The 23854-nt window shown below is 43.2% G+C and overlaps 1 protein-coding gene across 1 annotated transcript in view; it reads left to right on the forward strand.

Annotated features, from left to right (window-relative positions):
• Window positions 1–23854, forward strand: part of UNC79 (unc-79 homolog (C. elegans)) — a 185361-nt gene that overhangs the window by 105363 nt on the left and 56144 nt on the right. The window contains exons 34-38 of the mRNA XM_019552446.1: window positions 2203–2319; window positions 6266–6349; window positions 14434–14536; window positions 17470–17610; window positions 23109–23147. Coding sequence (XP_019407991.1) covers window positions 2203–2319; window positions 6266–6349; window positions 14434–14536; window positions 17470–17610; window positions 23109–23147 — 484 coding nt within the window. The remainder of the gene's footprint in view (window positions 1–2202; window positions 2320–6265; window positions 6350–14433; window positions 14537–17469; window positions 17611–23108; window positions 23148–23854) is intronic.

Here is a 23854-nt window from a genome sequence, read left to right on the forward strand (position 1 = left end):
CCATCCTCCCTCAGCTTGTGGCCATTGTTCCTGGTGACTCCAAGGAGGGTCCTGGTGAACAGACTTTCCCCAAGTCCCTGCTGGTCGCCCCTGATAAGGTTGTAGGCAGCCACAAGATCCCCCCTCAGTCTCTTCTTGCGGAGACTTAAGAAATTCAGGTCCCTCAGCCTCTCCTCATAGGGCTGTCCACGGAGGCCCTCAACCATATGAGTGGCCCTCCTCTGGACCATCTCCAGGTTCTCCACATCCTTCTTGAAGTGCGGCGCCCAGAACTGGACACAGGACTCCAGCTGCGGCCTGACCAGCGCCGCATAGAAGGGGAGCAAGACCTCTCGGGACCTGTTAGTGATGCCCCTATTGATGTATGACAGGGTGCAGTTGGCTCTGCCTATTGCTTCATCGCATTGAGGACTCATATTCATCCCGGAGTCAATCCTGACTCCAAGATCCCTCTCTGCCTCTGTGCTGCTGAGAGGGTCAGCCCCTAACCTATAACCATAATGCTGGTTCCCTCTCCCCAGGTGCAGCACCCTGCACTTGTCCTTGTTGAACCGCATCCTGTTCAGATCCACCCACTTCTCTAACCTATCCAGGTCTGCCTGGATGCAGTCCCTGCCTGCTGGTGCATTCACTTTATCCCACAGCTTGGTGTCATCAGCGACCTTGAACAGGGTGCTCTCCACACCCTCGTCCAGGTCGTTATCTCCAGTAGCTCCTGCCCTTACCTCCAAGATGTTCCTTAAGCAGCAGGGCAGCCAGGTGGTGTTGCTCCCTCAGCTGCTGGCAGCAAACTTCTGCCCAAGTCCTGAGACGCAGGATCTTAAATGGCTGTCTCATATGGGTTGGCCTGCACCTGTCTGCGGCCTGCTCTCCTCCTTAAAGTGGCAAACACGGAAGGTGCTCTGCCACTCACCTTCCCCCTTAAACTTGGTTCCTGGGGGGAGGTTTTTCCCTGCTGCTTGCAAACCAGGCTCATATGGAGCCTGCAACAGCCCTTAAATGGTGAGCATCCTGCTGGTGCTCTGCCACAAACATGTTTAAAATCTTACTCAAGATTTAAGCACATGCGGAGGTGCTTTCTTGAATCAGGGCTAACAGTTTATAAGGCCAGAGCATTTTCTCACTATACACCATAAAATTGGTTTAGTTGGTGGAGATACATTGCTCAGACAATGCATAAAGTGGATGGAGCATGCAATCCTTCATGTGGAAGGGAGGAGGAAAATGGTAGGTAGGAAGTATTCTTTCAACTGTTTCTTTTTTTCATTTGAGAACCAGGGAAACAGATTATAACACCAGTTTTATTAGATAACTGTTAATACTAATTACATAGCCATTACATACTCATTATATAATGGGTAATTCTGAGAATATTGTCAACAAGTAACTTTCAGTAAAGCAAACAGTAATGTAGTTACAAAAATATAACGAATGACTCAGGGGTGTATAAAAGTTGGTTGCTTTGGAGGGGCAGGAAGCACCTTTTACTATTTAGATGCAGACCTGTTTACAAGGTGGTATTGAGCCACACTACCCTATTGGGGAAATATAGTCCCTTCTTGAATGACAATGCCCAGGGTGGTATACCACACAAACAGCACACCTGTCACTCTACAGACTGGTGAATAGGGTGGGGTACAAAGCCATGTTCTTTACCCCCTTTCTTTCTAAGGAGTGTGTAGAAGGAGCAGTCATTGTGCTCTCTCAAATACAAACACCATGATTTTATTTCCCCTAATATGTTGTGTGAGAGGCATTGCTGAGGAAGAAACTAACTTTACCATGTGCACACAAGTCTGGGTGAGGTGCAGTCTGGTTGCATGTTGAGGGATATTTGTGGTAGTTTTTTAAGCTATGGGGAATATCTAATAAAGCTGGTCACTTGAATGGATTTCATGGTTTTTTGTATTGTTTTGTTTTTATAAAATTTGAAGGCCAAGGAATTCATGGTAGACAGTGTGGGTGAAAGCCTAGCTCCACTAAAGTTCTTTGCCATTGGCTTTCATGGGCCCAGAATTTCACCCTACATACTTATGAGAGTAGACTAGATTGCCTGAATAAGAACATGAAGTCAAGCCGTTGGTTTTCTATACAGAGGATGGCCCTTTCTATTTCATGCGGATGGTGAAAATCAGGAAATAAGGAAAGTGCTTCAAAAGTCATGTGTTTCTCTTAACTGTCTTGTATATTTTTGACTTGCAGCTCAGTTTAGGCAAATGAAAAGGGGTTCCTTGGGAGCTCTGACAATGAACCAGCTAATGAAGAGGCAGCTGGAACACCAATCTAGTGCACCCCATAACATCAGCACATGGGATACTGGTGAGTTATATTTCTCTATTATTTTTGTTTCCATTCCCTTTGTAGAAGGGCACTAAGGTGCCTGCTACTTTGAGAGCAGAGATAACGACCCAGGTGCAGGTTGCCGGCCCAACCAGTTAATGAGGGTAAGGACTTACACCTACCTGGTCAGCTGACCAGAAGGGGCAGGGCCTGGTGCCTATATATCAACCACAAGTCTGAGGCCAGGGGGTGTGGGCTGCTGGCCACCAAGGGAGAGAGAATACTGCCTATGTGAGTAAAGAGGAGAAGCTGGACTGCATGAGCAGGCTGATACTGGGGAAGAGACAGAGTACCCGTTGGGTGGCTAGAAGGATGTTACAGCTAAGTGGCTAGAATTTATGTTATAGCCCAGGGGCTTATGCTTTGTGTTTGTGGTTTACACTGGAGGACTGGGTGAGGCTATTAGGGGTTGGAGGAGGCCTCATAGGGGCTACACGGTAGCGTGGAGACCCTGGTGCCAGAGAGGGCACAGCATCCGGGGGTGCACTGACCCCAGCCTCGAGGCAAATGGGAGCGGAGAATCAGAGGCTAGGTAAGGCTGAGGCCACCTGATCCCAGCAGGGGGTTGAGACCCCAAGGAGGGGAGTTGGGGCCAGGCGTGGCGACGGCCACCTGAGCCCCAAGGCTGCGGTAACCCCAGAGCAGGGGGCAGCGTGATAAGTGCCCCAGAGCAAAGATGATGAGAAGCCCTGAGGCAAAGGGGGCAACAAGAAACCCCGAGGCAGAGGGGGCAACGAGAAGCCCGAGGAAAAAGGGGCAGTGGTTGACGAGTGCCAGAGGGCACGGTGGCAAGACGAGGGCTGCGGAGAGCCCGAGCACCAGAGAGGGTGCAGAGAGCAAGACTGACTGAACAACATCTGGTACATCTGCAAGGCTTGGGACATGGTAAAGGGGTGGTTGGAGCCATGCATACCCCATAAGGCTGGGGTGCCCAGGGACACCTATTAGCAGAGCCGGGCTAATGTATAGGAGGATAACTGTGTCCAGGAGACGGAAGAAGCAGCCTCCCTAATTACATAATTGACATCAAAGATGTGGCAGGCGAGATTGAGTGTGCATCGTAGACCAACTGGGCATGGTAAGGGGCGCTAGGGGAGAGCACGGTGACCCCTAGGGAGTTACTCCTGTTCCACCCTTCAACCAATTAATGCCTGTATAGATCCATTGAAAATAATGTAAATGAACATTTCCATTCTACCAGTTGAGAAAAGCAACAAAGCTTAGGTCTGTAGTGGAATTATACACAGTAGGCCAGATCATGATCTAGTGTAAATCCACATTGCTTTATTGTAGTGAGATGTTACACCTGTGGTACAATGTGTGCTATGGCTTTATATGCAGCTAGAGTGAAATCCTCATGTGACTTAAGTCAATGAAGCATTGTAATTGATGTCAGTAGGATTAGGATTTCCTCCCTAGTATGAGTGGATCAGTCTTAAAGGTATTTTTGCAATAATACTGGAATACTAGATTTATACACATGCTCTAGGAGTATGTGTGTGGGGGGGGGACTTTCATTAGAGCAGGTTTGAGAGCTGCTCTAGTCAAAGCTCTCAGAGTGTCTTGTGTATCAACATCCCTGCTGAAAAATGGTGGTGGGGGTGCTTAAACTAAAGCTTGTTGCTGGTATCTGCTGGAGCATGGTAATTACACTGCACTGAAGCAGCCTCACTGCTTGTGTATAGGCACCCCTATTATTAACAGTTTATACCAAAGGAAGCCTCGTTTTTCCGTGGGCACAGTTTTGAGATTCTATTGCAAACCTGTGCAGGCTCATGGGGCACTTTTACACATACTCTGACCCATTCCAATTAGAATGTGTTGGAGCAGACACCAGAATCAAGAACACTCTAGTGTGCTGCAGTGTCTCATGTATTCAGTATCCCTGAGTTCCAAAATGGTGGAAAGGATGCTTTAACTAAAGCCCCATGCAGTGCCATTTTGAAACATGGGATGCTGAATACACAAGACACTGAATGTGTTTTATTTAGAGAAGCTCCCAAGAGCCACTCTAATTAATATGCCTCCCTGGCCCCCACCCCCACACAAGCTTGTGTATAAGTATGCATGAGTTTTCCATTCAGTAATTCACGTAGGCCAGGTACATACATTATCTGCTTTTATCCTCACTCTGCTTCTGTCATTTGCTTAGGACAAATGATGAGAAACCAGTTTATATTTCATAATAGAACAGAAATTCATCACACAAACTGGTCTATACCCATAGCAGAGCAAAAGTTTGGCACACATAGACTGGTTTAAAAATGGTGGAACCCTGTCTAAGATTTGTCCCCCCACCAAAGGGCAAATGTTCATTTTCAGTGTGTGTTCTGTTCACTACCCATCTAATCTACATTGCTTACAGAAAATTGTATAACTTAGATTCCAGCTTGGGCTTTTTGAATGTCTCTATCTAGCCCTAGGGTTTCCATTTTTCCTCCCACTTATGGTGAAAAGTAAAGCAGACAGTGAAAACTGAATTAGGTACAAAATGTTATGGAATCATAGAAAATAGGGCTGGAATGGATTTTAAGAAGTCATCTCTGCCAACCTCCTACCTCTGTGATCCTATGATAGCAGTAATATTATATCAAGATGCTTCCTGGGACTTCAGAAGATAATCAGGAGGTGCCAAGGAAAGGGGGCAGGATTTAAAACATTTACATTCAACATAGCACTTTGTCCAGTGTCCCCACTGCTAGGTTAGCGGAAACATTGAGTTCAGAAATTGGTCTTAATTCAATATTCACCTTTAATCCCATCAGTCCCAAACTTGTTTCTGAGGCACAACATCTGTTCTCAGACTTGCTCTTTCTACATTCCTCCACTGGGTATTGCTCATAACTTTGGTCTTGATTCATCAAGCACAGAATTTGTCAGTGAAAAATGTCCATGAACATATCAAGTAAGTTTTCTCCTGTAGACCTTTCCGAAGTCATCACTGGTACAAAAACCTTAGTTTCTAAACTAGTATTTTGGAACTTTCATCTCATATGAGCTATGCAGTCTATCTTTCAAGTCAGTATTCTAATCACTATATCTTTATGGAGCTCTGCCTTACCATTCTTAGTTGTGACCACAAGGCTTCTTTTCAATATTTATTACTTTTCTCCAACATACCTCACTTTGAGTTAGTTTCTCCATTGGGTGAAGGTGCTAACTGAACATTGATTTTCAAGAGTACTTTTGCACCATCCAGCATATTTCAGTTGTGGACTTCAGAATCAAATCATTGTTTGAGAGTTAACACATGTTTTAGTGTAAATGCTAGGGGTGGTTGAATGTCATCTCTGCGTCTCACATACCACAAATTTGATATAACTGCTCTTCATTAGAGGGTTCTCAGGTACAGATATGAGGAAATAGAATCATGATATTGCAAGCAGATGACAGTAGGTTACTTTATGGATGCTTTATGTTGTCTGCATTGATCCTGATAAACTGACTGCTATACTGTACCTATCTTTATTCATCTCTCATTTCAAAATGCTCTTTTCCAAACTGTTTCTCTACAAAATAAACTCATTGTGTGTCTTTCTTATACCAGCACAATCTTTTCCTTGAACTACCAATCCCTTGGCATCCTTAGACATTATCTTCCATTCTCTGTGGTTCTTAACATCTTTCATTTCTTTCTGCATCTTTGTAATTAGGCATTCTTTCCTTATCAAATGATCTTGACTCTGAGCTATCCTAAAAGGCTTCTTTTGATACTGCTGAATCTGTGCCCTGCTTCCTCTACAGATTTCTTTTTCCTTCTTCTTTTCTTTTCTTTCTCTTTTCATACTCAGAAAGTTAACCCTCTTTTTTCTTGCTGTTGTGCACGTGTTTTAATGTTGTTTTATAAGTTTGAGTGAATTAGTGGTGTTGGTAACAGGTGCCAGATTAATAGTACCAGAGACTGAAGTCATGTATTTATCCACAGAACAGATACAGCATGGGAAGCGGCTTTGCAATGTCCCTGTTTGCCTAAACCCTGACCTGGAGGGACCACCACTAAGAATAAGAGGTTAGTTCAGTGTGTTAATGTTTTTTTATGAATATCTACCTTGGCTAAACTTGAACTGATGACTTGGAAATGAAAGGTTCCCATTACCTAAGTCACTGAATCTTTATTCCCAGCTTTTGGAATTCTCTATTCTGACATGCAAAACTGTTCGGGCTTCTTTACAGTTCTGCAAAGAGTACTGAATTAACCCTTCTTTAGACTGAATTGCATCTTTTCTTGCTGTTTGGCACAAGATCACTGAGAAGTATTTTTTATTAGCAGCTGAACCATGTTCCTTTTAAGTAGCCATGTTTATGTCTACTTTTAACATTGTCACACTGAAGTATAATCTGCAGCTAGAGATGGCATCAGTATAACTTCCAGATCAATGATAAAAAGGAAGGCAAAAACTAGCTAGACATATGCAAACATTCATATTTCCTGAATTCTGAAGTTTCCCATACCACTGAAGGGTTGCAAGGACTGTCTAAAACTTCTGATGCATCTAGTGAAAGCTTAAAGGCACCACTAATCAAATATGATAGTGTGGAAAAGAAAGTTTCCGGTCACACTTAACAAAACAGTTGTTTGTAAATTTTCTTTTTTTCATGTCAGCAGCACTCAGCACCTTCCCCATGTTGTGAATCCACATATCAGTGGGATCTTATGTAGATCATTTGGTCTGAGAGTAGACACTGAACTTGCCTTCGCAACAGCAGATTTGGAGCCGCACACTTTGCATCTCCATGTGTTTACAAATTGATTCTTAAATTATTTGCTTTATTAATTTTGCAGGTAATTAAACCAGGCACACTGGTCTGTGCCCTCAGGAACCTAATTTGTCATCCTCAACTTTCCAGATATTATTGCCAATGGCTCTGTTTTTTTCAGCTACTTCTTTCCAGATCCTGGGATCAATAACATCAGGCCCTGCTGACTTAAGATCATAGGAAAGAAGGGACTTCAGAAGGCCATGTAATCCAGCTCCCTGCTCAATGCAGGATCATCCCTGACTAAATCATCTCAGCCAAGTGTCTGTTTAACCTGCTTCTGAAAGTTTGCTAGCATAGAGAATCCACAACTTCTCTAGGTATCCAGTTCCAATGCCTGATCACTCTCAGTCAGAAAGTTCCTCCTAATCTCCTAAAGTTCCACCTAAATTTCCTCTGCTACAGCTTGAGACTGTTCCTTTTAGTCCTATACCTTACACCCGTAGAGAAAAGCCCATCTCCACTTCTCTATAACCTCACTTCAGGTATTTGAATACCATTATCAAATCCTCTTCCAGTCTTCTGCTCTCTAGGTTAAATAACCCTAGTTCTTTCAGGCTTGCCTCACAAGTCTTGCCTCCTAGGCCCCTGATAATTTTTGTTGCTCTGTGCTGGACTCTTTCCAAACTGTGCACATCCTTCTTGAAGTGTGGGACCCCAAAATGGACACAGTACTCCAGGTGAGGCCTCACCAGTGCTGAATAGAGTGGAAGAATCTTTTCCTTTGATTTGCAAGTGACACTCCTGTTAGTACCAGCCAGGATGCTGTTGGCTTTTTCTGTAAAAAGAGCACACTGTTGGCTCATATTCAGCTTATGGTCCACTGTAACCCCCAGGTCCTTTGCAATACTGTAGCCTAGCCAGTCAATCCCCAGTCTGTATTCGTACATGAGATTATTCTGTCCCAAGTGCAGGACCCTGTACTTGTTCTTGTTGGATCTCATCTCATTGATTGCAAACCATTTCTCCTGTATATCCATTCTGGATCTTAGCCCTTCCCTCCACAGTGTCCACAGTTCCACCCAATTTGGTGCCACCCACAGATTTGCTAAGTGTGCACTTGATCCCATCATCCAGATCATTAACAAAGATGTTGAACAATATCAGACCCAGGACAAATCTCTGGTGAATCCAAGTTGATACTTGCTCTCAACTAGACATAGAAGACCACTCCCTGGGCATGTCTACATGAGACGCTTACTGCGTGGTAACCTAACAACACTGTGCAGTAGCGTGCTAGTCAAAAACCATGCTAATAAGCTACTGTACAGTAACCATCAGGGAAAAAACCATGCACCGGTGTTACTGCGCAGTAAATATAGTTTTAGTTATTGCACATTCAGTTAGTACTTCATTAAGGCAGTACTAAACTAAATGTGCAGTAACTACAGCACATTAATGAATGTATAGACACTTCCACTGAGTATGATGGTCCAACCAGCTATGTATCCATCTTACAGTAGTTTCATCTAATATGTATTTCCTTAGCTTACTAATAAGAATGTTGTGGCATGCAGTTTCAAAAGCCTTACTAATGTCAAGTTATCATCAGCAATCCTTCACAGTCGAGGATGATTGTCTTCCACAATTGCTTTATCTGTGGGTCTGAGGATGGCTGACAAGGCCAATCTGGGATCGACAGACTGCTGCAATTCAGGCACATGTTTCAATGAGGAGTGGGTGGCTCCAGAGTCTTCATTCAGTCCGTGACACTGTTTCTGCCATGCCTGCTTTTTCATCTCTTGTTGTCATCATAAGATTTCATACTACTGGAATTCTTGAAGCAGACTCTTACTACATTTGGAGCAGTCCTGGGTGATAGTCTATGAATTGATGTTGATATATTTTTTTCAAGCTGCCTTGAGGATGTCCTTGATGCATTTTCTCTGCCCTCTTTAGTGTATGATTTGATTGAACTGGGAGAATAAAACTTATTTTGGGAGTCTGGAGTCAGACATCTGACATGGCTGAACCATGATGTCAGATCATCATCGTCTCAATGGTTGTAGTGTTTGCTTGCAGAAGGCGCTAATGTTGGTGCATCTGTCTTCCCACTGGATTCAAAGGATCTGTCTGTCTCCTGTATTTTGTACACATCTCAGCTCCATACAGTGGATGGGATCACGACTGCTTGATAAACCGTGAGCTTGATTTTGGATTTGATGTCACAATCTTCAAACACCTATTTCCTCAGGTGCCTGAAGGCTGTACTTGTACTTTTAAGGCAGTGTTGGATTTCTTCATTACTGTCAGGCTTCTACAAGAGATGGCTTCCAAGGTATAGGAAATACTCAACTTTCTCCAGAGTCTCACCATAAATCTGAATTACTGGAGCTGGGGACTGCTCATTAAGAGCTTGTATACCATGTCTGCTGCTCTCTTATCCACAGAGGCTGTCACTTTATCATAGAAGGAGATCAGACTGGTTAGGCATGACTTGCTCTTGGTGAATCCATGCCGACTTTTCCTGATCATTTTGTTCTCCTTTAAGTGCTACACAGTGGATACCTTGAGAACCTGCTCTATGATCTTTTCAGGTGTAGAGGTCAGGCTGATTGGTCTGTAGTTCCCCAGATCCTCCTCTTCCCCGTTCCTACAGATAGGCACTATATTTGCCCTTTTCTAGTCATTTGGGACCTCACCCAGCCTCCATGAGTTTTCAGAGAGGATAGCCAATGGTTCTGAAATTCCCTCAACCAATTCCTCCAGTATCCTCAGGTACATCCTGTCTGGCCCTGTCAACTTGAAAGCACCTAGCTTCTCTAAGTAATCCCTAACCTGCTCTGCCATTACTCTAGGCTGCTTCTCTCCTTCTCTATCTCTGCTGCCAACTGCATTTGTCATCTGGTTGCTGACCCTACTTGTAAAAACTGAAGTAAAAAAAAATCATTAAATACTTCAGCCTTCTCTGCATTGTCTGTGACTAGATTGCTTTCCGCATTCCAAAAGGAACTTATAGAATCTCTCGTCTTCCTTTTATTTTTGACGTACTTATAGAATCCCTTTTTATTGCCTTTTATTTCTCTTGCCAGCTGCATCTCAAACTGTACCTTGGTCTTCCTAATTTTCTTCCTGAATGCCCGTGTGATACTCGTATTCTATTCCCAAGTACTGTGACCAAGTTTCCACTTTTTATAGGATTCCTTCTTGAGTTTCAACTCATTGAAGAGATTGTGGTCTAGCCAGGCTGGTCTCCTACTGCACTTCCAGTTCTTCCACCTCATTGGTATAGCTTGCTCCTGTGCCCTTAGAAGGGCCTCTTTAAAATATAGCCAGCTCTTCCTTTCCCCCTCAGACTTGCCTTCTAAGGGATCTTGCCCACCAGGTTTGTTAAAGTGTGTTCTTCTGAAGTCCAGTTATTCTGGTACTCTCCTTTCTTCCTTCCCTTAGGATCTTGAACTCTATCCCTTCATGGTCACTGGGTGCATCTACATATACCATTAAGGCAACATGATAAACTCTGGCATAGTTTCATAGATTTCATAGACATCAGGGCTGGAAGGGACCTCGGGAGATCATCGAGTCCAGCCCCCTGCCCAAAGGGCAGGAAGTCAGCTGGGGTCATAGGATCCCAGCAAGATAAGCATCCAATTTACTCTTGAAGGTGTTCAATGTAGGTGCTTGAATCACCTCCATTGGCAGACTGTTCCAGACCTGGGGGCTTGGACAGTAAAGAAATTCTTCCTTATGTCCAGCCTGAAACGGTCTTGCAGGAGTTTGTGACCGTTCGACCTAGTCATCCCTTGGGGCGCTCTGGTGAACAAACGTTCCCCCAGATCCTTGTGGTCACCCCTGATAAACTTATAGGTGGCCATCAGATCACCCCTGAGCCTACACTTTTCCAGGCTAAAGAGTCCCATGTCTCTCAGCCTATCATCATAAGATCTGTTTTCCTGACCTCTGAGAAAGTTTACACCAGAGAAAGCTGCTTCCAGGTGCATCATGTACACATGCGCCAGGGACAACAGCACTTTGAGCCAGGGTGGAGCAGCCCTGGGCTGGCATGGGGCCTGAAGGGTCAGCCCTGGGCTCCAGGTGGTGGCAGAGGGACTGGCTAGGGCATGAGGGTGCTAAAGAGTGGGGCTATGTGCCCCAGCTAGCCCTGTCACCATCTACATGTGTATTTTGGTGGAGTAAACTACTCCACTGTAGGACACTACTGTCTCTGAGTTTAATTAATTTACTGTGACCTAATACTGGTGCACACATAAACTGTGACACTTTACTGAAGAGCTAATTAGTTAACAAAGCACGTATGTAGATGCACCCACTGTCACTCAAGTTACCTTTCAACTTTACATTCTCAACCAATTCCTTCCTGTTTGTGAGCAATAAGTAAAGAAGAGCTTCCCCTCCTATTGGTCTCTCTAGCTATCTGAATCAAAAAGTTATCCCCAACACACTCCAGAAACTTCCTGGACTGCTTGGGCTCTGCTGTGTCCCAGCAGATGCCCTGATAATTAAAGTGCCCCATGAGAATCAAGGCCTGCAATTTGAAAGCTTTTGTCACTTGTTTAAAGAAGGCCTTATCCACCTCCTCCTCCTGGGTTGAAGGTCTGTAGCAGAAACCTACCCTGACATACCCACTGCAGCTCTGCCCTTTGACCTTTACCCCAAAGCCTTCAAAAGGTCTATCTTCCATTTCATGCTGCACTTCTGAACATGTGTACATTGCCTTTTTATATAAGGCAACACCTTCTCCTTTTTTATCTGTCCATCTTTCCTGAACAAGCTATATCCATCTGTGACTACTCCAGTTATGGGAACTATCCCACCATGTCTTCATAATCCCAATTACATCATAATTCTGTGATTGTACCAAATCTTTCTGTTTATTATAAATGAATTTAACTTCCTTAAATTCATTTATATTTTGCAAAGCTCACTGATAAACTGAAGCTCTTCCCCTTCTTTGCTTCTTTTAGTTTTTGTTAGCTGTCTAGTTACAGTTAATTTTTCTGTGAAGAATTAGGCAAAGTAATTATTAAGGAGCTCTGCCTTGTGTCTTCTATTTGTATCCCCATTGAGCAATAGACCCATAGTTTCCCTGGTCTTTATTTTCTGTCATACATTTGTAGAACTCTCTCTTTTTGTCTTAGCAACAACTGTTGCCAGTTGTTATTTTTTGCCTTTGTGTTCCTGATTTTGTCTCTGTGTTCTTGCTACTCCTTGGTGTATTTCCTTACTGACACGTCCTTTCTTACATAGATTGTATGTTTTTCTTTTGATTTTGAGGTAACTAAAAACCAACTTTTGTAACAACATTAGTCTCCTGCAATTCTTCTCACCTTTCCAAAATAAAAATGATTGTATCCCTCATCCAAGCTCCATTGGGCTCCTTGAGCTTGTCTCCCCTTACTTGGGGTTAATGGTTTGATGGGGAAGAAGAGGTACCAACTCATAAATGACACCTACTTGGACACCTAAATGAGACTTTGCTTATAGTACAGATTGGAAAAATATATAGCTGTACCATTTTGTTCTATCTGAGAAATGCAAGTCAATGATATTAGGGGTGTACTTGGTAGCCGTGTTGGTCTGAGACAAGAAAACATACAAAAAACTAGAACTCTTGGTTCCAAAATGATACCTTTTATTAGACCAACTGGGAAATCGCAAGAAAATTGTCCATTTCTGCAGGCTTTTGGGATCAAAGTCCAGAGATTCAAATACTCATCAAAAGGTACCTTCTGGATGTGGCCATTGGATTAATGGGACAGTTCACACCTCTCAGAGCTATTGGCTCTGAGTTTCTAGAGAATTTTAATTGCATTGGTTACACCAAGTTCATATTTTTGAGACTTCTGTACAACAATAACAGCTGGAGTTGTAATTTTATAATTAGAGTTTTAATTTTTTTTTTAACTTAACTTGTCCTCCAGAATCTCAACTTAACAGTTTCACGGAGGTACTGGTATGCCATGTTATAATGTAGTGGCCCAGTCTGAAGAATGCCAGCTGGGATACTCTGTCTTCTCAGTAACAAGGTTATGTCATTTGCAATCTTGCGTATTAAACCAAGACCCAGTTCCCATCCTCCAGGCTTTGGGCACAGGAGAAGTGTCATGGACAAAGAAGCTCCATATGTGATTGTTCTGTTTGCATACCCCTATAGTCATGCCTGCTGGCGATGACATTAGCTGCAGAAGAACAGCTTGCTTTTAGAAGCTTTCAAACAGAAAATAATGCCAGTAATCATCTGCACTCCTATATCACCTCTCCAGTGATTTCAAAGCTACTTTCAAGTCTTGATAAGACAAAGATGTTGATCTTTGTGAGACATTATGGTCCATATCACACAAATAGGGTAACTGATGAAAAGTAGAAATTATGAGGAGAGATGAGGAAGAATCTAAATCTCCCAACACCCAGCCTTATGCTAATCACTAGACATGGGGTTATCAAAGTTTTTATGCTGCGGCCTGGCAAACCACAGCCCAGCAGTCACAGTTGACTGTGGCCAGGATTTCCAGACAGAAGACAGATAAGGATACCCCTACCTCTTGTGTGGGAAGGTCGGCCAAACCCTGAGCTGCCATGGGCCCTGCAGAAGGAGCTATGGTCTCTCTATCTGGCTCTGGGGGGGCCACATTTTGCCAGTCCATGGCCACTTCTGGTCTGACAGCTGACCGTGCTGCAAACTGGCAGCCAACCTGAGAACCCCTGGACTAGACCATTCTTTTTCCCTATGAACTGAGGGAGTATAATCCATATGGTTTAACTGAATTAGTGACGCCACCTTAAATTTGTTTCTTTTAGTACCACTAGCTTTGAAAATATCAACTAATGAACCTCTAAATGAGTCCCCACAAGCATGCATGTGCTGTTTGTGGCACTGCAAACTGCACATGGTGCACATGCACCCATTTGACATGCTGCTTCTTTGCAGCCTGGTGTTTTTTTTGACACTGGAGTGCTGAGTGTCAAACCTCCCCGCTGCTGCTTAAAATTGCAGCGTGGCACATGCAGGAGCATTGTGCACCACCAGAAAGGGAGTCTGGCCAGCCATTCACCAGCTTCTGGCCAGGCTCTGAGCAGCTGGATTGCTGCCACTGTTGCTCTGGGAGGCCCCCAGGACTCCAGGTAAGGCTTCTGGGGCCAGTACAGGTGCTAGCCCCAGCCTTCCTCACTCCACCCAGGGAAATTTGCCCTGCATCAACCCCACATGCAGGAGTATGTGCAGGAGCAAAAAGCGGTGGCACAGACTTGTGCCGCTGCTATTTTTGTCACAGCAACCACATGCCTCTGCATGTGAGGATGCACCCTGGGTGTCTATGCTACACTTCACATCAGATTTCCATTTAACATGCTGCTTCTCTTTTTAATGGCTTCAAGGTGCCACAAAATCCAGCTTGCTGTCAGCACCTAGTATAGTCAGCATGTTTGTGCCAGCACCAGAAGAATTTACTGATGACCAGCCCACTATGATGACTGACAAGTAAGCACATTTTGATTTTTTTCAAACAGATAAGGAACTATAAAGCATGTTTTGATTTGCTTTAATTCAACTAATGCCATTCTATAATGATCTTTTTTTGCTACATAATTTTTGTTAACATAAAAATTTCGGTGTTGCTAATCATTTGTGCTGTGAATATAACAGAACATGAGTGTATGGGTTCAAAATGGTAGCTGTGAGTATTAATAGCAGAAGTATTTTATGACAGTTTGCTCATTTGATCAGTTTGGTCCTTACTTCATTTAGAGAAAGAAGTATTGCCTAATTCTTTTCTAGTTCCTGGTGTTATAGCAACCACAATGTTAGCTGAGTTACTACAGTAGTGAATAACTGATATAAATGAGATCATGTTGACAGTACTGGCTCCATGGAACTTTTCTAGCCCTAAAGTAGCTTAAACAGAGTAAAGTGTGAATAGATAGGAAAAGTTCTTACTTAAAAGGACTGTTTATGCTATAAAGATTTGTTTGTGCTAGTTCATCATATCCAACCCCCTAGATATGAATTCACCCAAACAATTGGGATATGGGTCAGATCCAAAACATGTAGGATTTAGCTTTCTAGATCTGATTTGGAAAAAATCCCAACTGGAAGAAAATCTGATGCCATGAGACTCTGGAACATCACTGTCTGCTGTGTGCATGATAGGTTAGGTGTGTGCTCAGTGCTGTGGTTTCTATGGGGTGAGTCAGGGGGTTCTTGCAATGACTCATTAATTCTTATATTCTTTAGTCTCTGGGTTGGCTAATGGTTTCTGTACCAAGTTTTGGAATTTCATTGGGTCAGAGTTTTCAGGGGTTTGCCTCGGTGGCTGTTTTTCTTCCCTTGTAATTGTGAATGTTTATTTTTGGTTTGGTCTTAAACTCCATATATTTAGCCTTATGATAATCTGGATGTGAATCTGTACATTTCCAGTTTGACTTATCTACGGTTCTGTGGATTTGATAATTTGGTTATATAAATAGATGAAATAATACTGAACACTAAATAAACACAGCTCTCTGGCTGTGTAATCACTTCTTTTTCCTGCTGCCCCCCGAGGTCTCTGGGATTTGCTGTCCAGAATTACAACAGCAGGATTCTGCAGAGTTGCTCATCACTTCCTTTTCTTGTTTCCAAGGTGCCTCTGAGATCTGTAGTCCACAGTTGCAGCCAGCAGTAAGTTTGAGCAAAGGAAGGGGTGCTTAACCCCCCCCTCCCTGGCACCAGACCCCAGCTCGGGTTTGCCTGAGGAGGGGCAGTCTCCCCCTGCAGAATGGGCAGCATCCACAGCCAGGCTTGCGCCCCCACCCTCCATGTCAGCCAGCCCTCACTGCTTCAGCTAGGGAGCAGAGGGGCAGCGCCAGCCCTGCTCTCTGAAGCAGACAGCACAGCCCAGCCCAGGTCTGGGACAGAAGTTTCATAAACCGGTTTGACCCAATTCAGTTAAGTCTGATAGTACATTCAACCAAGTTTATCTTAAACCAGTTTCAGCCATTTTGAAACTGGTTTATGTGTACTGAGCTTCTGTTCTGTTACAGGTTTATATCAGTTTCTGATCACTTAAACCAGTTTATGTGTAACTTCTATCCCTAGCCTAAAAGGGACTGCAAGCTGTATTGGTACAGGTGCCCATGGTAGGTAATGCTCAAGGATACCCTTTGCCAAAAGACAGAGGCAGGGAAAAGGAACATGTTTGCTCTTGTTTTGTTTTTAATGAACAGTGTGTTTCCTTGGAGGCAAGTGGATAACAAATAGATCTGGGGACAGCTATGGCCTTCTTTTGAGAGAGGGAGGAAAGGGCTTGGGAGGGACAGTAAGCGGGTGGGAGGACTCTTCTGTGTGTGATGCGAGGAAGTAGGAATTGGAGGGAATATGAGGTTGTTTTTTGTTTTTTTTTAACAGAGGTAATAAATGTGGGTTGCAGAGCAAGGTTGGGTTGGGTTTTGTCAGAGGTTTGGTCAGAGTGGGGTAGCTTGGAGTGGACTGTTTTTGAATTTTAGGCTGGGGGTGGTTAAAAGAGTTTGTTTTGCTGTATCTATTTATTTTGTTCTGTTTTTATAATGTTTCTGTTTTTTCATTGTAAGCTGCACTGAGCCTTCTTGGAAAGGGCAGCATAAAAATCTAATAACTAAGATCATTACTCAGGAAAAGCAGGGCTGTTGGGTGAGTCCTGGGTAGAACTAGCAGTTGTTTTGTGTAAAACCTAAGTGTCCTTTGAGATTGCATAAAATAAGCTTCTCTTTGGTCTTATTCCAACAACTTCGGCATCAAGTATTAACCCTCAGACCAGGAGCTCAATTTTCATGACTTTGCTGTCATCTCCTCAGCCTGTTGCATAGCAAAGGGAGGAAAATTGCTTTTAACCATTAAGTTAAAATCTGTTGGAGTTATTAACAATTGATTGATCAAATTAACTCAGCCTCCCTATTGGGCTAAAATAGATCATTTCCTAGATTAGTTTTTCTGTTTTATATGATTGTGAATTCCTGCCTCATCTTATTTGCATCTGACATCTCCCTTATGATTTGACATCACAGAGCTTTCAAAGTAATCGCTTAGCTTTGGAGGAGGGAGCTGCAATCCAGCTGCAAGATTGGTTTGGAGCAGAAAGAGACTTTTCTAGAAACGAAGAGAATCTTTCTTGACCTGCTTCCCCTGCTCCCCTCAAACCCTTTTATTTTATCTCACATACTTATAGCCAGCGGGGGGGGGGAAGCATGTGTAGGGAAGATTACTGACTGACCCAAAGGGCAAAGTAGAATAACTGCCCACAGCTTAACATTGCCAGTCTGTGTGGCTAGTGAAGTTGTTTGTATGCAGGATTCAAAGTAGTCATCCATTTTCATTGCCATACATAACATCATGTTGCATGAATTGCCCTAGTTAACTGTTGAACTAATAATACTCATTTTTAATAATTTTCCTTGCAGATGCCATGATTGTGGGGCTATCCTTGAAGAGTATGATGAAGAGACGCTAGGTCTGGCCATAGTTGTACTCTCAACCTTCATTCATCTGAGTCCAGACTTAGCTGCTCCTTTGCTTCTGGATATCATGCAGTCTGTAGGAAGGTAACTTCAGACTCCTCTTTTATGATGAAAGGAAGATTTTTATGCATTGGAATTGCAACAAGGACAACTGATGCTATGTCTACATGCAAGCAGTGGTAGATTGCAGCATGGGCAGGTATAACTGACTTAACTTTAAATTTACCTAGCTCAAGTACTAGCAAAAATAAAGCTTTGGCAGTGGAGACTTCAGTGTGGCTAGCTACTCAAGTAGGTAGCCAGGGTCCTGGGTGGGTCCATGCGGAGGCGCCATCTATATGGCTACACTGCTACTGGTAGCAGAGCAAGCTAGCTTAGTTATATATATAAGCTTATTACCTATATATATATAGGTACTGTTATCATACCTCTGATTGCTGTGTAGACATATCTTATATGAAATGTCCTGATGGTTTATGAGTTGACTCTCAAGGTAGTCCATGTCTGAGGGAGCTGAACCTCATTTCTTGGGGAAAAGGGAAAGTAGTGCGCCATGTAGCACTATGCAGTATGGGGTGGTAGTATGGTTCTGAAGTTGTATCACTTTATGGTTGCTGTTGTATAGCTGAAAGGCAACTTGTAACAGGATGCTTTATCTCCAAGGGTGGCTGCAAGCCCTTGGAGGCCCACAAAATTCCCCTTTTTACCCTGCTTACTAAGGGAACAGTCTCCCCTTCACTCACCCGCCACATCTTGATGTCCCTTATAGTTATAAAATGGAGGCTGCCCCAGGGCTTCCTAGACCTGGTCTTGTTCTAAGGAACACCTGGAGGTGGTGGTTCCTTGCCTTAGGGACTAATTGCATAGCTCCATACCTTTCCTACACCATGCAGATTTGAGTCACCAGTCAGGTGGGATGCTTGTCCCTTCATGTCCAGGCCACTCCAGGCCCTTCCTTTATGTTGGGATTTTAGCTTTCCCAGCATCGGCCCTCTACTCTGGCTGGTCCTACAGACCAGACCCACTGCTCTAGGCCTGGCTTCTGGGCCCCAGCCCTTGCTCTGCCTTGAACCTGCCCCCAATGGGGCCCAAGACAAGCACAGGCCCCTAGGACACTAATGGGACCTCCAGACTACCCCTCTAGTCCCAAAGCCAAGCTACTGGTCTTAACATAAAAAAAATGAAGCTACTTGCCTGCTTACCAAGTCTCTCTCTCTGGGTCACTCCTTGTTCCCTGGCCTGTAGAGATGCTGTCTTCCAGCCTCCTTGGAGATTCTGGAACTCTACAACCGTCAGGGCTGACTCAAAGGGGGGCGGTGTTTATATTGTTGTTACCTGAGCCCTCTCCTGGTCAGGTGAGGTCCTAGTCGCTGGCCTGACTACAGTTGTTGTTACCTGAGCCCTCTCCTGGTCAGGTGAGGTCCTAGTCAGCTGGCCTGACTACAGTTGTTGTTACCTGAGCCCTCTCCTGGTCAGGTGAGGTCCTAGTCAGCTGGCCTGATTACAGGGCTGTCCTTTAATCCCTGCTCTGTCAGCTGGCCAGGCTCTAGAAACTCTGTCCTTAAAGGGGCTGCACTGCTGTTACAGAGCTCAAAATGAGGGAGCAGTTGAGCCTGGACTCTGTTCTGCACCATCTAGATTAGAGAGATGAGGGCCCCCATGGCTTATGCTCTTTGTCTGGATATTGCTGGTAGGTAGAAGAAAACTTCTTCTCCAGAACAATGAAATGCCAAAATTAAACAGCAGCAGGATCCTGTAGAGCTATCATAAGGAGCATAAATGGTGCTGCAAGACACAGAGACTTGATCAAAAAATGTTTAGAGGTATCATGCACCCAATCGAAGTTTCCCACTGCAAGGGATTATGCTGCCAGGTTTATAATATTCATATAATATAATATTCACATAATACTTACTCTGACACATCATCCAAACAGTGGGATAGGACCAGTCTTCGTGCTCTGGAGTATTGTGAACCAGAGTTTCTGATTCACTAAGAGTCACTTTGTCCTGTTGTAGAAATGAAAAATGGCCAAAGATGGACAGTGGAGCATCTGAATTTTTTGTTAGCAGAGAGCTGGTGGAGATGATTCTTCTACTACCTTCTATGCTACCAATACCTAGCACAAAAAGAAGGAAGGTGTACATGAGGGGAGCAAGTCATGGACATGACAGAGGGTGGTGGAAGTGATGAAACAGCTCACCTACACCTGATTCTCTACTAACTTACAGCTGTTGAGTAGTTAGCTCTAATTTATGCAGGGTCTTGGTAACAGAGAACGAGGGAACTTCAACTGCTTCTCTGCAGGCCCTTCCTCTCCATTATGTCTGAACTCCACTTTAGCAAAGTGGCAAATCAAGCTTTCCATTTGCATTAATTCCAAGACTGCAGCTCCCTGCTGTCAATGTTAATGAATTCTGGAGGAGGTAGAGTTTCTAATCTAGGTTGAAGCCTTACTTGATACTCATAAATACAGCACTAATAGGGCCAGTGAGAAGCTATGGTCAATTAAGCTTTTGAAGATTAGTTATCAAAGTTGGAAAGGAAGGCAAATATGCTACCTTTTTTTCCAATGCTTTAAAGAAGAAACACTGCATCTTCATTGTGAGCTACTAGATTCTTTTGGTGAAGCAGATGGTACACAATATAGGGTATTCTAGCACAGTAAATGTGCATTGTCATTTCCTAGTGCATAGTCCCAGCCACCATTATATTTGACTATCTCAAGGTGCAGTTATAAGCACCTGAAAGAATTGCTTTGAAATGCAAAACAAGGCAAACCTTATGTAAGCAAATGTAGGAAGAGATGCAGTCAGTTGGCTTTGTATGGAGTTTCTCTTATATTTCAACCAGCTTTTTCTCTTTTTCTACTGTATACATGTGACCAGACACACTGGGCTATCCTGCATACTTACATCCATTCCATCACAGATGGCATTTTTGCCTTTGCATCATAAATAGATGGGGCTTTTTGCATTTTTATTTTTTTGAGAAGATAGTGTAATTTAATGTTTAGTACACAGAATTAGGAGGCAGGAGACTCAGGATCCAGGGTAAAATTGTCCAAGTGCCTAAGTGGTTTAGGTTAAGATTTTCAGTGGTATTTAGGTGGCTTATGATGCAGATGGACACCCAGTGGTATTTTCAAAAGCAGCTAAGTTTCTAGTTTCTAGTCATTTCCATGGGGCTTACTTCTGAAAATTCCAATATGTATCTCTCTGCAACCATAAGAGCCTAAATCTGGCATTTAAAACCTTAAGTCCCATTGACTTTCAGTGAGATTTAAGCTTCTGATGGCCAATTCCATAAATGCGTTTACAACTTAATAGGTTCAGTAGGAGGGTTAATCAGTGTAGATTAATCAGCCTAAGTCCAAGAGGGTGATGCCCCTCACCAGCATGTCTAGCTGCTTAGGCACCTGAAAACCTATAGGCTTGCCAGTATGGTTACTTAGGTGTATATAATTTTGCCATTACACATGCTTAGAGGCACCATCATAGCTGAGCCAAGCACTTTAGCACCTATCTCATGCCTACACCCATCTGGAATGCATAGATTAGGTGGGTCTGTGTTTTAGTCCCTTGAGGGACCTGATGTGGTAGGTGGTCTCAGAACATTGTATGTATCTGATACATACATGGACAATACTGAGTTCACCACAAAGCACATCATTCATGGTCACTTTAATTAAATGCAGGTGGAGGATGTGCCCAGCTTTTAGGTATAATAACATAATGATCAGATCAGTTCTTGCAAGAAACCACTAGGCTGCCATAAAGGTGGTTGAAGCCAAATTCTCCAGTAACATTTTAAAAGGAAAAGAGTTTTTCAATTCATATGTACAGGTGCCTATCCACAGCAGAAGATGCCAGGCTCTATCTAGATCCCCGAGTGGATGGAGGAGCCTGCCTGTAACCATGACTCAAGGGCTGAATCTTCAGAGAAGGATCGGGGTTGAAGACACTTCCTTATCTAAGTGGTTCTTATTGGTTAGCCTTAGGAAGCTCCTTGACAGAACATGTGGGTTGTTTGAATTGCATTTCTGAGCTGCCTAACTCTCTTCAGGCATTATATAAACACCAAGCTCTGGGTTTTAGATTGCACTTTGAAGGCTAGTTGTGTAAAATTTAGGCATTGCAACACCTGATTTCTACATGCCTAAGTCTTTTACAGGGACTTGGGTGCTAAAATAAGTGACCTGACTTTTGAAGGGTGCTGAGCATTCAGTGTTTTTTATTTGACTTCACAGTACGAGCTCAGCACCTTGGCACTTGTCCCTTTTGAGAATGAGGCCACTTGTTTAGATGGCAAAATAAGGTTCTAGGAGCCTAGTGTTAGACATGAATAGTGAAAATCTTGGCCCAAATCTTTTGCAATACAGGCAGTCTTCAGACTTGTGACACAATTGGTCCCTGACAACTGCATCTTAAGTGGAAACGTTGTAACTTGGAACCAATTTTCTCATAAGAAACAATGTTATAAATGGGGGATAGGTTCCTGAACCAAGGCCCAATATCCTATTTTCACCAAAAATACCCCAGAATTGTGTACTCGATCAGTTATAGATGAGCAATATAGCTACATTAATGTATTTATATTGTAAATAGCAATCATATTGATTTGGAAGGACTTCTTTGAGGTGACCTTGCTGGACTTTTTAAAGGCTCTTGGTTGGACTTTCTGAAGGGTTCTTGGCTGGAGTCTTCTTAGGAGTCTTGCCTGCAGGTTTTTCTGGAGTCTTGTCTGCTTTCTTAAAGAAAGTGTCCAAGAAAGTTTGGACAGATGTTGTCCAGGGAGATGAGTGATGCAGCGAACTTGTTCACTGGTGTGGCATTGCATCAGATCAAGTGTTGTAAAGTTGAAACTGACATAATAAAGTTGAAACAGTGTCAATATACAAACATTGTAAATCCGAAATGTAACTCGAAATATTGTAAGTCGAGGACTGCCTGTATTCATCAAAGACCATACAGTCAGCCTGCAGTTCCTACACCAGTTTCACATGCTCTAGTTCGCCAAATCAGGCAGGAAGAGTAACTATTTGCTGTGTGAATAAGATCACAATTTTGTTTCATTATCATTACAATGATAGTGGAGAGAATTTGTATGAGCTGTTAAATATTCATGGCCATACTGCAAAGCTGACTTTGACTTCTCTACTCTTTATGAAAGTGTTGTGATTAAACTAGTACAGCACATTTGAAGGATCTTCTGTGCTCTTGGTGGTTACTTTCAACTAGGGTTGTGTGTTTGATCAGTCAAATAAAGTTTGGTCAATTAAATGGTCAAATATCAGTCAAAAATTGTAAAAAATTGCCAGTAGTTTCAAATAATACACAGAAAAAGCACAAATTTTCCATTAAGAAATGTGTCAAAAAACAATAAAAAATCATATTTCTGTGTATCATAGGGTTTTTTTGTAAAATTGCTTTAATCTTTGACCGGCCAAAAATGTGCAGTCAATTGCTTGGTCAATTGACAGTATTTGACTGGTTAATTGACTGGCGTGCCAGTTCTACTTTTAACACTTCTGCTAACAATTTAACTGTTAATTTCATTACTTGTTTGTTTCTTTACTTTAGGTTGGCATCGAGCACCAGTTTTTCTAATCAAGCAGAAAGGTACAGTACCGTGTAAAATGAAACCATCTTCTAGACTTATAAACCAAGGCAAAATTCTGTCCTGGGCACAAATATACCATTTTTAATATCAGTGCTCCTGAACCAGAAGTTCCAACCCTCAATGCACCCATGTAAATGTAGGTCCAGACCTAGATCAGGGAGAAAATCCAGGCCCCATTGAAGTCAATGGAAAAACTCCTAAGGTCCTCAGTGGTGCCAAGATTTCATTGTAGATGCTTAGACCTCATCCCCAAGGTGCATTATGTGTACAGATTCCATGTCTTCATGCTTTTAAACAAGTAAGCAATGACAGCTACTTGTGATTCCCATAATACAAATAGATCAAGGGACTGTAACCTGTGGCCCATGAAGAGGTCCAGTGCTGCCTGTGGAGGCTCAACTTTGCACAGGGGATCAGTCTGATGTAGCTGTGCCATATCACCCCTGTGCTCTGCAGCACTTCCCTCTCTTGCTAAGCTTGCTGCTTTTCTATGTTTGAGCTTACCCTTTCTGCAGAGGGACTAGGAATCTGGCAGCCAGCTGCTCGGAGGGTGGGGAGGGGTGGAGACTTCTAGCCTGAAGTGATGGGAAAAGGCTGCTTGTCCCTAAAATAGATTTGTCGCCTTCCACCAGGGCATCATATGTGGTATATTCATTTTGGAAGTGGTAAAAATGTTGTGATTCCTGATTCATAAATGCCTAGAGAA

Source organism: Crocodylus porosus, unplaced genomic scaffold (genome assembly GCF_001723895.1).
Source record: "Crocodylus porosus isolate Cpor-Errol unplaced genomic scaffold, CroPor_comp1, whole genome shotgun sequence".
Lineage (NCBI taxonomy): Eukaryota > Metazoa > Chordata > Crocodylia > Crocodylidae > Crocodylus > Crocodylus porosus.